General features: G+C 26.7%; 1 protein-coding gene and 1 long non-coding RNA gene across 3 annotated transcripts in view; one reads left to right on the top strand and one right to left on the bottom strand.

The window, feature by feature from the left end:
• Positions 1-795: 795 nt before the first annotated feature.
• On the bottom strand, positions 796-5,121 carry LOC147803037 (uncharacterized). The gene is made up of 2 exons (XR_015429660.1): positions 5,006-5,121; positions 796-3,547 (listed from the first exon to the last, which is right to left on the bottom strand). It is a non-coding gene; the product is annotated as an uncharacterized LOC147803037 (long non-coding RNA).
• Positions 5,122-5,245: 124 nt separating this feature from the next.
• LOC107436316 (26S proteasome regulatory subunit 8) overlaps positions 5,246-16,060 on the top strand; it is a 28,619-nt gene continuing 17,804 nt past the window's right edge. The window contains exons 1-4 of one of the 2 annotated variants that reach the window (XM_043047022.3): positions 5,246-5,595; positions 7,450-7,521; positions 7,599-7,668; positions 8,531-8,628. In XM_043047022.3, the coding sequence (XP_042902956.1) occupies positions 5,533-5,595; positions 7,450-7,521; positions 7,599-7,668; positions 8,531-8,628 (303 nt within the window). In that variant the 5' untranslated portion in view covers positions 5,246-5,532. Of the gene's footprint in view, positions 5,795-7,449; positions 7,522-7,598; positions 7,669-8,530; positions 8,629-16,060 lie in introns of both variants that reach the window. The other variant, XM_043047025.3, reaches the window with a different exon arrangement.

Genomic DNA, 16,060 nt, shown 5'->3' with positions numbered 1-16,060 from the left:
TTATAAAAATCAGCTGTATATATATATATGGTCTGAACTTGTAAATGTTTCCTGAATTTATTTTAGAACATCATAATTAATTACTTTTAATAAATTAAAGAAAAATTGCATACAAAATACTTCAAATATTTCAAGGCTATTTTAAAAAATTCCACATCCATTATTTCACAAGAGAAAAAATAATTTTATTGAAATGTGCCATAAGAAAAAAGTAAAACCTTTATTTTCAGAGTGTATTATGCTTTTTTTTTTATAAGTATTTTGTATTCTTCTGAAAAGTGTTCTAGGTGTTAAATTTTTGCTAAGAAGCAGAGAAATTGTCCCAAGTAGAGTTATTACTGAGCAATTGTTCCATTTTAATGGATCTGATTGCATTTTGTATAGAATTTCCCAAATTACTTCATTACCTGAAGATCAAACGCTTAAATGCACTAATATTGATAAAGGAAATAGGATAGAAAATTTATCTGAAAAATTGTAATAAAAATTAATAAAATTTAAAAGTGTAGAATTTTAAGTTGGTAGATATCGCAAATTGACATTTACACACTGTTTTCATATTTCAAAAGTGATAACTCAAAACATCTCAGCAGATTTTTTGAATTAAATATTTTAAGCATTATTTACAAAAAATATATATATATATATAAAATATCTTTACTAATTTTATTTATTTATTGTACAAAGATACTGTAATCAACTTCTCGTAGCTGCATTGGGTATGAATTTTTACTTCAATAAATTTTTTTTAAGTACGAAGCTATAATAAATGAAAGAAGTCAAAATTACTACTGGTTATATGAACAATTTAAAACTTTATTTAATAAAATAGTTGCACAGTTTTTCATTTTTCTGAAATTTCAGCAGACAGACATCACAACTTAAATACACTTCACCTAAATGCATAATCTCAAATAAATGTATTAATAAGCATACAAAAAATAGTTTTAGATACAAATAACAAATATAAATAAGAATTTTGCACATAAGGATTCTTTCCTTGATAGGACGGCTTTAAAAATTATTAATTAGTGGTAGCTTCTTCAAACATTACATTCAAATAGTACCAGTAAGCTCTTGTCAGGCTAGAAAAAACTTATTATGTAAATCTACCCAATCCAAGAAACTGCCATTTACAATAAACATCTAATTTAAAAATGGAAGTTTAACATAATTCACCCAATAATTCTATATGAAAATCTATTTTATTAATTTTTAACGTTATATTTTACGTGCTTAAAGAAACTAGTTTAGAAGAGAAAATTATTAAATTCTGTCTGGGTTTTCAAAAGAAAAAAAAAAAGAATTTTTTTTCACAAATAATGTGCAATTGAAAATAAAACAAAAATTCAGAATAATATTTGCCATTCATTTAAAGCCTATGAATAATTTTAATTAGGCGTTCAACACTCTAAAATATTACTTATAGGATTAATAGTAACTTTTTCAAAGTTTATTAAAACAATATCTTAAAAAAAAAAAAACTTAAAACATGTGTCTTTGCATTTTATAGAATTTTGTGTCATACAGAACATTGGACTTATCTTCAAACTTACCTACTAAGCATGACAGTAATATTAGTCTGAGAAAGACAAGATATAAAATGCTTAATATAATTTTAAGATTCAAATATTTAGACACATAAATATGTGCTTAAGCATTAACAGAATTTTTTTTTTAAAACTTTCGAGAACATTACAACTAACATAACACAATAAATTTATCAACTTCAGTTTGCTTAACCAAGTAGAGTAGACTTAAAAATAGAAAGATATTTAAGGAAATACATTTACTTAAATATAGTTCTGAACTAAATTGCCTAAATAATTAGACAAATTATGAAAAATGCCCATTATTCTTGCTTTATTGCAGAAATTTTAACTGAAATATTTATTGCTTACACCTGTAACAGTTAATGTGGTTTATAGAATTTCATTGCATAGATTTTCCTCTTTAAATAAATTTCCAGCATACGAAGAAAAAAAATGTTTCATACACATAAGTATAAACCTTAATAACTATATTTCAAATTGACGAAACTCTCCTCTGAAAAATTGCGAAATCATAGCTGACAACATAGATATGAAAAAATCCAGTAGATTTTATGAAATAATATAAATTTTATGATAATTGTAGCAGAATGTACTAAATATTTCACACAAAGGGAATTTTAGAGATTTTTCTAGTTATCAAAATAGAAAAATTGCAATATTCTCCAGTTAAAATTGACAACATACTCGAAATATTATGTGTTATGTTTACTCATAATTTTCAATATTAATAGGCATTTAATCAATCAAAGATATTTAAAAGATTTTATTAATTTATTTAAAAAGAAAATTCTGAACATTTTAGAAGAAAAAAAGTTATGCCCCTGGATGTCCCAATAACTAGCTTTTACACAATTAAAAACATTCATAAAACACAATATATATAACTTTTATCCCATTACTAAGGCTCATTACACAAAAATGATACCATATAAAAATGCTAGATGAGAGGAGTTTACATGTACGCTGTGAAATAAGATCATGCATTTGTTTGATACATTATATGTGCTTTTTTCATTTCATACACAAAATTAATCTCACTTTTAACAAACTGTACTTTTACTCCACAATAACTTTATTTGACTAATGAACTACATTTTACTATAATTTATAATAGAATTGTAAATTACTATTTAACCAATTTTAACAGAATTGTATTTCCAGCTTTAATTTAAAATGAACCAGAGAAACAATGCATGAATGTGCATTACAAGAGTTAAATTATCATCAATAACTTGATCATTTAATCATGCACAATTTTAAAAACAATACTTAAATTTTTATTAGAAACAATAACCATAACATTACTCCCAAACTGCAAATTAAATTTTTAATAATTGCGAAAATCAGAACTTCGAATTACATTTCATATGATTATATGCACACAACTAACAAAGGGAGAATAATGAAAACTCCAAATGTTCATAAACATATCCATATAAAGGGCAAATTATAAATAATTGGCAATATAAATATTATAAAATTTCTAGAAGTTAAGTTGATCATATATGCATAACGGAAAACTTTAATATCTTTAAAGATCAAAATTAAACAAAAAATATTTTGATAAAACTGCAATGTTTAACCGAAAAATGGGAACTTACCAGTTTCGGGAGTCTATAAAAATGTCAGTGTCACTTAACTTTTATTGATGTCATCAATGCAATATTAATTGCAGTAAGAGGTACATAATATAGTAAAGTCAGCATTCTTAAACTTTTAAGTACTTGAAAATGTTAATGAATGACATACCCTAGAAAGTAATTAACATCTAGTTAAGTTTGCAAGTGAGCTTTAGTTGTTATGCTGAACTTGGAAAAAACAATAAAAAGAAAACCATTTTAAAAATATCTATATAGAAAGTTTAATAAACTATCCAAATAGGCAGTTCTCTAGCTATTGTTTCACCAAGTTTATCTTCTCCACGATCAGCCAACTGTATGTGGTACACAGACGTGCTTCCAGTCATTCCTATATATGAATCAAATCATGAACCACTAGAGAAAAAAAAGTAACATTAACAATACTTGCAGTGTTTTCACTACAGCGCGAGAATCTCGCATATTTTTTTCTTTTCTCACATTAAAAAATGATTACCGCGAGAAATTCGCGCATTCGATAAATCAATTTCAAAATTCGCGAATTTCTCGCATTTTGGAAAAAGCTTCGAATTACGTCTATTAGAATAAAATCATTTCACTTTTCTTCCAGGATCTTTCATTATTTTCAACATTTGCCCCGTTATCTAGCTTCTCTATTTACCAGTATTGTTCAGAACTTTTTCGAACAACAGAACACAACCCCTCCAAGCCATGGAACCCCTTTCAGAACACATTTCTCTGCAACCACGTGTTTACCGAAGGTAAGGTTTTTTCATGTAAGACGTTCAAATTTTTTATGCACTAATGTAAGATGGACAAATACCTAGTAAAGGCAAAATCTTCTATGATGATGCAGCAAGAATATTCAATGCTTTAAAAAATAGAAGACGTTAAAAATGTATTATAATGAAAGAAATTTTTTTTTCAAGTCTATTTGTATTTTTTCAGTTTTTAGAAATCTCACTTAACTTTCTGAAATCTCACCCTGTTTTTGAGAAAGGGTGAGAACTTCTCACCCATTTTTTTTCTATGATGAAAACACTGACTTGTATTAAAAAATTACAACGTCAAAAGAGATAAATTTGTCACAGTGACAAAAAATCCCAATATGTTGTTACTCTTTTTTAGAGTTAACTAATTTATTTTAAATACATTAATCTCATCTATCAATTTTGAATGCAAGGCATACAATTCCTATGATAGTTGCTAGGAAATTTAGAAATATATAAAGATGAATTGTAGATCTAAAATACTCGTTACTTTAATCACCACCTTTTCTTAATATAGCTAAATACAACCTTCATATTTTAATATTCCTTATTATAAACTATTCATAATATAAAATTTAGTATCGTATAATAAAATTTAGTATGTGCTGTTTGTATTCTAATGACAAACAGCACAAAACACAAGCATTTATCTCCATATAACTATAAGTTCATTTATTATTATACATAAATAACAAACTATATAATTTCTTAAAATTATTATTCGCTATATTAACGCTGATTTTACTAAAACATTTTTAATGATCAAAACATTCGTTAGAATAAATATTCCAATATGAAAACATATTTAGGTTATCAGAAATTTTCCTCAGCAAAAATTATTTAACGAATTTTTTAAACAATAACCACTCAATCAATTAATGCTAAGCATATAAAAATAATTTTCTAGTAGAGTAGAGTTATAAATGCATTATAAAATTCATTCTCATTGAAAAATAACACGAGAATGATGTTCACGCATTATAGAACGTAATATATAAACATTTATGCAATGTTTTCACATTTAATTAGCTAATAATAAATAAAATGATTACATAAAATTAATATATTAATAATTTTTATTTACCACAACAGATTAGTTATCTATCCCATGCAGCAAAATTTCTACACGTGAAATTAACAAGCCATCACAACAAATATGCACACGAACACTGGCGATGTGGCGATTTAACAGATAGAAAAAGTCGCCACGATGATTGAAAAAAGTAACCCATTTTTCGTTGCCACCGGGAAGATAGGACCTTCACTTCCTCTTACGGGTTCCTTATATCTATGAAACTCCACAATCAATATAGGGTTATAAGAAGATTGATGGATAAAAGCTAGCGTCAAGCTCACTCCGCCCAGTTACCAATTCCTAAATTGACCAAATATCAAAGAGTCTGCGATTACTTTGTAAAAAATGCAAAATCATACCGAAGATGGACTTTAGCTACTACTAGCGCCACACCGTAAATCTGATTGGTGCTTTGTCAAGTTATAAAAATTTTGGTTGCGTTTGTGCGATCACGCTTTAAAAAGAATAAATTCTTACCGTTTATTTAGAGTCAAAAGAAAAGTAGAATATTAACTTTAACTTACATACATTAGAACATGAAACTGCAAGTATCAAAATCAAAGGGTAATATGGTTGAATTAAAAATAGAAAAAGATCAGGTAATTTATATACTAATGTATTTATAGTAATTTGAAAATCTAATATGAATAAAGAGTTTGGTTTGTATTGCATGACTTCGTAATAAAAAGATTCAGTGTATTCGTATATGGTCACCTCCATCCCCTATTGATGTCAAACTATTCAGCTGCTTTGATATAAAAATATATTTGTCCTGATAGTAATTTTACGTAAAGAAAGGTATAGGATATTGTTATTTAAAGAGTAACTATATTAATTAATGTTTTAATCTGTGAATATACCCCCTAATTCAGATTTACAAATTAAGAATGTAAACATTGACCGGAATATATGTTAAATCACATTTTTATTGAACTAAGTTACTGTCACTAATAATATAACTTTTTGAGATTTGAAATACGTACTGATAATCAAATTTCCCCATCAAATTGTTGATTACGTGAATTTTTTTTGTAGTTGATATGGAATGTGTTCGTCCGCCTTTGTCCAGAATTCTTTTAATTGTTCATTTATGTAATTTATATGACCTGCTTCTCAGTTTACGTTTGTAAAATTACTTAGTTCAATAAATACTGTTTGACTGAGATATTTTTTCTATTAAATTGTTAATAATAAATTATTTAGATTATTTTACTGCTTATGAAGTAAATTTTAAGCATAATTTATTGATTCATATTGATGTGATTACCGAATTAAAGATCAATATTGAATTAATATTACTCAGCCTAAAAATTGAGAAGATTTCTGGATTTTGTTATTTTGTACATGTGCCACAATTGTAGATAAATTTCATTCAAGGGGCCCAGCTCATAAGGTTAAAACTCAAAGCTTCTTGTGGGCAAATCACAACCTATCTTTTTTTAATGTATCAAAAAGAACTTATATAGAAATATCTCCTTGAAACTACTTACATTTCAAATAGTTACCTCTAGACTATTTTGTAGTCATTTTAAGGCATGTCTTTTGAATCAGATAGAAGAGGTTACGTAACTTGTATCTTGTGCAGAGGGTCTTTGACTTCTTGTGCATATTCTTGATTGTTTGGTTTCTGTGTTTATCATATTTCCTTTTAGATTTTGATTTATTATTAGGGTAAATGGATCAAATCTAGCTGTCATTTGTTAGTATCGGCTATAACAATTTTAGCATTATTTTGATTTAAAGCTTATTATTAACATTCCAGTCCTTAAAACAAAATTAGAAACTCTATAGTGATGCCACTAGACTTTAGAAACTATATATCTTTAGGACGTAGGATTTCCATAATTTTGAGTCCTTTTTGGTACCCAATTTAAAATATCTGCCTCTTTATTCCTATGTTAATATTTATAAGTATTCTATTATTGTATATTGATAGGCAAAATAGAAGATCGTAACATAATACTCAGCAACAATGTAACATGATACTCAGAGTTATTCCAATTTTCTCTTTCAGCTGTAAATAAAAAAAAAATATTTTTTTTATGCATATGCATGTACTTAAAGATTAGTTATAATTAATATTATTAGTTTGATTATAGTATTAAATAATTACATGACATTAATTTCCCAGCATGGTTACTTTTTTCAGTGCTTGAGAATTATGCATTCCAGGAGACTTGTCATAGCTCATTTTATTTTTCTCTCTCCCCTCTATGATTTTTGGCATATATGACATGTTATAGCACATAAGTGAAATATCTGGTTTAAAAGTTCTGTAAAAGATTTCTGTTTTTCTTTCTGATTCAGTATTTAAAACTTTCACATTTAAATTTGAAAATCAAATTTTGAATTCCAAGTTTTTGCTAGTTTCCTAGTTTTTTTTTGTTTTGTTTTGTTTTATGCTCTGTTTGATATTGTCTGTTTAACTTATTAATATATATGTGTATTATTAGATGGAAGTGGATGAAAATGCCAAAGGAGATGGCCTTAAACAATATTACATTACAAAGATTGAAGAATTGCAAGTAAGTAAATTTTTACTACAGTAAACTTAATGCTTCGATGTTTTGCTTTTTTTATAACACTTCATTTTTCTTTATAGCTTATTGTCTCGGAAAAAACTCAAAATTTAAGGCGTCTTCAGGCTCAAAGGAATGAGCTTAATGCTAAAGGTACTTTTTTTTTTTTATTTAAAATAGCTTATTAGTTTTTATTTAAAACTTATGATATTAATATTATTATATAAATCTTGCCAGTGTACTAAGATACTTTTATACAGCTGAAACAGGAATTTTTTCTTCAAAAAAGAAATACAAATAACTGATAAGTAATTATTGAGATTTCATTTAGTAGTGTGACAAAAATATTTGTTGCAGTTAAAAAAATAATTGGTTGTAAATATATCATAAATTCTATACTTTTTATGCTTTGGCACTTACTATGCTACACCTCTCATTTGAAATAATTCTTTACGTATCAGGCATTATATAATAATTTTTTTTTTACTATTAGCCCTCAAATATACTTTTTTCTCATTATTTTAATCTGAGATTTATATTTAAATTGTAATTTATATGGCTTGATATATTTAATTTTTTCTTAAAAATGTTAAAAAAAAACAAGAAAAGTTGGACCTGGCACTGGAGCTGTAAGAGTTTTTTATACTATTCATTAAATTATTCAGCTTATGGAACAAATTGAAACTTAGTCAGTCTTGCTGACTATTGAATTGAACATTTGATTAATTTTTTACTATAAATTTAACCTAATGATTCATTTGGTATTTGAGTCTCTGAGTAATTTAGAAATTTTCACCATTTTGCATGGCAGTAGCATATATTTCTTTTCATTATGTGTCTAAGCATTATAAATGGATCTTCTCTGTTATTTTATGAAAACATAGTAAAATATTCCAAGCAATCTAATCTAGGACTTAATGATCTCTAAATTAATGGATTTCCACCTTATAGTATTCTAATTCATAGCATTCAAGCATTATATAATGTTTATTAAATTAATTCATATCTTTTATAGTTCGGATGTTGCGTGAGGAGTTACAGTTATTACAAGAACAAGGATCTTATGTTGGTGAAGTTGTTAAACCTATGGACAAGAAGAAAGTACTTGTTAAAGTGAGTTTTAATTATATTAGTTGTCATAGATTTTCTTATATTCTTCAAAATAAAATATGGGAGAAATATTTTGCTTTTAGGGTTAATTATGCAAACTTGCATACTGCTGAACACCGATTGTCCTGCATCCAAGCAGGGGTATTTTCGAAAATTAAAATCAGGTTTACAGTTACAGTCAGGTTACAGTTACATTTTTTCAGTGTATTAAAACATTGGACAATTAAAATGGTTAAAAATTGGTTGATAATATCTTTAAGTAAGCTATTCGATAAACTTATTTTGTACCTATCTAGAGTTAACAATAGATCTGGCACATTGAAAGATATTACAAAATAATTAACTGAAATAGAACTTTTGATTGAAACTAACTTTTTGAACTAATTAACTAACTTTTTGATTGAAAAATCATGATATATGAAAGAAGTTTTATAAAACACAACTTCCACCATTATGTTTGGTTGCAAGTAGGAAAATTAAAATTCTATTGTAGTATTTGTGTATCAAATATGGTAAAATACATTATTCTTGATGTATTTTTATAAGTTTATTTAATTTATTATTAAATGCACAAATCTATTCTAAAAATCCTGTGATTTAATTGATATTTTTTTAAACTTAGCAATAGATATTTTTTTTTAACTTAGTTAAACTTAGCAAAGATAAATTTGACATTGCGAGAAAGATCTTGTAGATAATTTATCTGCTCTAATAATGAAAAAATATTTTATGTTCACTTTTGAAGTCATTTGCTTCTAAAGTGAAAATAAAATATTTTTTCATACCTGAGAAAAGTTTTCTTGCAATTTCACAATTGACTAAAAGTTTTGATGCTGGGTCATGTTAAAGCTAATGAAATTGTAGAAAATATACAAATTTTTTAAAAATATTTCTGACCCGCAAATTTTTATTCAACGTATATGCTTTTTATTTATTTATTTATCTATTTTATTTATTTATTTTTTTTTTTTAGTGTAAGATTTCTTGATTTTTCTATTTTAACAATTAACACTAGAAATACATGTTTCACACATTAAGATGCTTTTGCATCTGCTCACGTTAATTAAAGAGACACTCATATCAAAGAAATAAAAAGAGATCTGATTTTTTCTAATGCTTTAAACATTTAACGCCTCATTGTTAGTTGTGTAAATTTTACCCCTATACCCTGTTGTCACACACCCATGTAAATCTCCTGTCAGCTCAGGTGGTTAAAACTCGCATTTAGTAAAAGTGCATATGCTATTAACCCCTTAACTGCCGAGTGAAATGAACGCGATTCACTCCCCAGTGCCACCGTTTTTCGCTCAAGTGCACTTTCTCAGGGTTCATTCTAGACTAAAAAAAGGGCAGGGTGCTAAAAATTGAAAAGGGCACTATACTTTTAAAAAAAAGGGCAGCAAGTTTAAAAAAGGACATTGTATTTTATAAAAAGGGCAAATATCTTACCCTTCTTTGCATAGTTAAAATGAATAATTATATATAAGTTTACTTTTATCACTAATTACAATTATAATTATCAAATGTATAACTACAATTTTCCAAGGAAAAAAGGCTACAGTTTGAATTGAAAAATTTTAAAAAAAATTCAAACGAGGTTTTTTTTCTTTATCTCAATATTTCTTAGTTCACTAAAAATATATTTAAAATTTTACACATACCTTTGAAAGACCTGGGGAAACAACTGAAATTTTTCAGATATGTTTTTCTTTCTCGAGTTGATGATTAGAATAACTATTTTCAGATAAAATATGAATATTAATCTTGAAAATGAACTTATTATGTATCTGGCTCTCCCTTATAAAAAAATAAAATAAACTGCGTTTTTAAGCTTAACTGTTGAAAACGAAGTTCTGAAGTATATACATAAAAAACAATATTTACAAAAAAAATTGCAAAATAAAATTCATACTTCCAGTCATTTTAAATAAAAAATACTGGAAGTTTTATACTTGAATTCAGTCGCAGCAATAATATCAAACTTACACGTTAATGGCAAATGTAGTAATATTTCTTTTAACATTAGTGTTCTAGTTTTTTTTTATCAATAAACCTAATAATATATTTGTTGAAAATTAAAGTCGTTCAATTATTAGAATTCATTTGAAAATAAAAAAAACTAATACTTTTAGAAAAAGAAAAAATGCCATTTTTATCAAATCATGCAATACAAAAATTCCTTTTAAAGATAAATTCTAATTAAAAAAAAACTTCAGTGCTCGCAGAATGAAAGTAAGAAAAAAATTTGTGTTGAATTAAGTAATATAAATTCAAATTAAATATTTTAATTGAAGAAAACTTATAAGTTTTCAACAAAAACCTAAAATAAAAACAAAACTTATAGTTCAAAATAAAATTCAATACTTATTTGGTAATGTACTTTATTATTTCATTTTATTAATTCATAGATTTTTTTTTAATCGAAAATGATTACTTAAGCAACAAACAGTGAGCAGTTTAAAAATGCACGTTTTCCACCACTTATAAATTTCTCAGGTTGCTATCATATTGCATTTAAATTAAGGATTTAATGAGCATTTGGCACTTTAGTCAAAAATTCAGTTGGTTAAATGAGCAGTCAAATATTCCTCAGAATATTTCTTTAAAAATATATTTTTCTGAGTTTTTTTTCTTTCTTCTTTTGAATTTGTATAGATATGATAAAAAATGTAAAATTGTATTTTGACTATATTATAGTATTGTTTATTATAAGAAATAGTTTTAACATAAATTTCAAAAATTTTAAAATCCATGTTTCTGCACATGGCTTGCAAATTTATCTTCTAGAAGACTAAGGGAAAAAAGAAAGTTGGAAAACAAGATTACTTTATTCTGAACCACAAGTTTTTGAATTACTGCTTTAACTTGCCAGACAAATCTATTTCGTTATTTTTTCGATACTTCTAATTCTGAGAATTGAGAAAGATTTTTTTTTTTTTTTCCATTTTTGCTTTTTTTCTATTCTGTTTCAGAGCATTTCTGTTGACTTAGTTCTTTTTTCTTGACTTTTTCTGCTGCTTTTATTATAACTCAGCATTTTAACAGAACGTCTCATACTATTAATTTATTATCACTCTTTCCCTGTACTGTTATATATATAACTGGAAATATAGAAAACTGATTTTCAGTGTTAAAAGTTTGTTTTAGGAACCAAGAACAATTTGTTTTTTCTGTTTTTCTTTTTTATTAACTTTTTTTTTATAGGCATTTTTATTATGACACAGCATTTTTTTCAATGAACGTTATTAATAAACTTTTCTTTAAAAAAAAAAATGAAGAAAAAAATTCCTTTTTGCGTGTTGTAATAACATCGTAGTTACAAAATCACGTGGAAAAGTATGGCAATTCAAAAAAAAAAAATATATATTAATAATAATTACTTAAATTTATGCTGAACTCAGCAAGAATAAAGTTTGTCGAATGTGAGATTTAAAATTCGCGTGTCGTAATGAAATTATAGGAATTTTTTATAGTACGTGGGAATGCATAGCAATAACTACCGAAAAAAAAAAGCTTAAAAGAAGAAAGAAAAGCAAAAAAAAGAAGGAAAAAAATTACTTAGATTTAAGATTAAATTGTCACAAATAAATTGCACCAAAAAGTGTTAATTGAAATTAATAAAAAATTCAGGATTTTCGAAATCACGTTACAATGTGGAAATAAGTGTTTAACAAAATAATTTATATTTACGATGAATTCGAATTAAAGAAAGCGCATTAAACATACGTTTACTATTGAATCTATTAAAATTGAACGTGTCAAAACGCGATGACTCAAAAGTGCGATTAAAATTTTTTATTGTGATCAGTAGCTCTCACGGGCCGCACTACAGTAATAGGCGGGCCGCAGGTTATGCCCCCCTATGATAATTAATTGGAAGGGAAGGGTAAATAAGACTAAAGGAATTTACAGAGCAACAATAAAAAAATAATAGAAAATAAACTTTTTTATAGTTACGAAGCTGTTTAAAAAATTTATACAAATAAATCTGTGTGAAATCAAAATTAAATCCAAATTAATGTAAGAACATTTTTGAGCACAAAAGCGCTACCGAAAGCTAGAAACGCTACCGTTGCTTTTTAACACAAAAATGCAATAAACAGTTAAAATATCCAATACATGAGCATCAATTAAAATATTAATTATAGGAAAATAAGATTGCAATAAAGTGTTACAATAGAAATAAATTATGCACAAAAAAAAACATTAAAAAAGGCATATTTTTAATATCAAATCACCCTAAAAAGAAACTAACAAATCAAAGTACAAGCAAAAAAAATAAAAGATAAAATCGCATATTTTTGTCTGCTAAAAAATAAAATAAATTATCCTAAAATATGAAACAAAGCTGCAAGACAACGGAAAATAAATGGAGAAATTATCAATAAAAAATAAACAAACTAATAAATAAAAAAACTTCTCAAAAACTAAGTCATTCTGTAAAAATTTAATAAAAATACTACCCAATAATCTGCATTGAAGCGAAGTAAAATCGTACTTCATCAATTCATGAACTTTTGCAAGAAGAGAAGGAAAAAAAAATTAAAAAAATGCACTTAGTCAAGATTTTCTGTTACAAAAAAAAATTATTATAAATAAGATGGATAAATAGATAAAAAAAGAAGTATAAATTAAGATGTTAAAGAAACGAAAATAATAAATAACTAAAAAAAAGAAAATTGCTTTCATGATAAATACTAAATCAGCACAAAAAGTAATACTATATATTAAAAAAAAAAAAAAGAAATGTATATAACTTATCTGAAGTGTAAGAAACTAACGCTCGCACTGTTCAATTTTCTTAACCATTGAATGACCATGGAACAGCCTAAGTGATTCTCTATTATAAATCACTGTCACTGTACTAATTATGCCCTGCCTAAAGGCGACGCCCCCTGAGTGGAGACTTACCACTGATTTTGCCAATTCAGATTTTTTTTTATCTGGGTATGGATGCACCTAATAAAGATCGGTGTGGAAAAAAACTTTTTTTTCCTTCTTAAATTTCAATTTCGAAAGGGGAAATGTCGCAAATTACGTTATCAAAAACGTACAAGTACGTTACAAGTAAAATTACGTTTTTCTATGACAATTCCATGACTTATCAAGTCTGGCGCGTACGGACCCTGTGATTAAGAGAAATAAAATAAAACAATTAAAGGGTTTCAAATTATTATAAAGTAAATAAATAAGTTATTAAAAAGGATTCATTTGCGACCGCAGCACTTTTTATTGTATTTAAATTAACATTTTAAGTTTTAAGAAGAATCAAAATAAAAATTTGCTCATTATATTAAAATAAATTCAATTTACAATATTTACGACGCACGATCTTACAAACGCAGAGTTAGAAAAGCGATAACATTGATATTAAAAATAAATTAATAAATAAATAAAAAGCTGAGAAATATTAAATGAAAAAAGTTTGGTATTTAAATGAATCTATGTAATATTACAATGCGTTGTCAAATCATGGTATGTGATATAGATCATAGCCGAAATTGCAATAAGCGCAAAAATAAAGACCAAATTTCTATAATAACGAGAAAAAAATAATTTAAGTAACAGTATAGAAGTGTCATATTTAAATATATGGAAAATACAACATAGAGTTATCGATCGGCTTGGTAATTGTGATAGTGTCGAATCAAACACCTCATTTGAAAAATATCGTCAAACAAACGAGTTACTATTAAAGAAAGAAAACCATTTCTTAATTTATCAATTTATTTAGTTCTATTTAAAATGGGCGGCCAAATTAAAGCTGCATTGTGATCATTCAGAAAAAGAAGAAGAAAAAATTTGCGAATAACACATGTTGTATCTTCAAATAAATTTCCTTTTTTAATATTTTTGAGGTACAAGCATACAGCTATAAATAAATTTAATACTTTTAAATAAAGGAAAGTTACGTATTTAAATTTGCCGATATAATTACATCACTCGTAATGTCTGTTCAGTTATGAGTAAAAAATTTAGAAAAAATTCTAAATGTATGAAAGGGGGAAAAAAACGATTAATTGAATTAAATATGCTTCATCTACAAATAAATTGCGTGCTTGATTCAACTTTTATGAGGAGCAGTCATACCATTGCACACACTAGTAATAACATAAATAAACAAATTAATAAAAAGATCAACTGCTAGGATAAATTCTAATGAAAACGAGAAAGTTAGAGGTTTTATAGCGCTAAACAATATTTTAAAAGAGTAAAAGAAAAAAGAACGGATATGTTTATACTCCTGGCAGCGTGCCAACGAAGAATGAGAAAAATATTTAAAGAAAAAAAAAAAACAAACGGAATAAAAATTATCGTTTGCTAATATCTTAAAATAACTTGTAATGTAACATAACTTGAAACTTATTATTGTAAGAATTGTATTGCGTCATTGTAAAAAAGAAGTTTATTTTAAAATTAGAATTTTTTTTCTTTTTTTTTTGAATAAAAAAGCTTTTTTATTTCGTAGTTAATTGTCTAAGTCCCTTCACTTTTGAAATCAAAAGTAAAAATTTCTTTCTTCCTTCAAAAGAATAAAGCTGGACAGAGGGGTCCAGAAGCTACATGAGAATGTATCTTTTATCTATATGACCTAGTCTGACCCCTAAAATTGTCTACAGGCCTTGTGAACAAGATTTCTTCCCTTAAAAAATTCTTTCCAGGAAAACTCTTGCCAGGCCTACTGACCGTCATCATAGCAGTATGGTTTCTTAAAATAAGCAATACGTCCATTTCTAAGAAAAAGAAATTTTTCTAAAAAGAGAAAATAGGAACCCACACAGCTGCAGGAGGGGTTGCATTCCCCGAGGAACTTCTTGAAAGATCTCTTATTTAAGCTACTAACTTCAAGAGGAAATAGTAAAGAGGGGGGGGGAGCTTTTCGGAATCTCATTTACCCATAGCTTTTGAGCTAGAGGGAAGACAAGTTGATTTCAAGAAAAGTATTACTAAGCGCGGGGGGGGGGGGGGGAGACAGGACAAAAAAATCCTTTCTTACAGGAAAGTGGTATCTTTTTGGAGGGGACACAACAGGGCGCATTTAATTATATCAGGGCAGGATAAAAGGAGTAAAGGGAAATAGGGCGGATATTTTATATCAAAAGGGCATACGGGGCGGGCCGCCCCGTAAACCCCGCTTAGAATGAACCCTGCACTTTCTTACACGGTGTTTGGAGTGGGAAAAATGATGAACGCTTTGCAATTTAAAAACAGTTTAATTTTACAAGAAAAAGGAAAGAAAGAAAATACAAAATTTAAATTAAATAATAAAAATACAATATAAAAGATGTTAAAACTTAGCTGTTGTATGATAAATCCTGAAACATGGTTGGACACATAAACCAACATCACATTCATCGCACTGATAGCAGGATTCACGACGAATTTTTTTTCGTGAACAAGCAGCACATTTTCGCGATGCATTTTTCTTTGAAGA

The sequence above is a fragment of the Parasteatoda tepidariorum genome, chromosome 10 (genome assembly GCF_982258835.1).
Source record: "Parasteatoda tepidariorum strain Cologne lab strain chromosome 10, Ptep-v5.0, whole genome shotgun sequence".
NCBI classification, from domain to species: Eukaryota; Metazoa; Arthropoda; class Arachnida; order Araneae; family Theridiidae; genus Parasteatoda; species Parasteatoda tepidariorum.
This window is presented reverse-complemented; position numbering and strand designations above follow the sequence as displayed.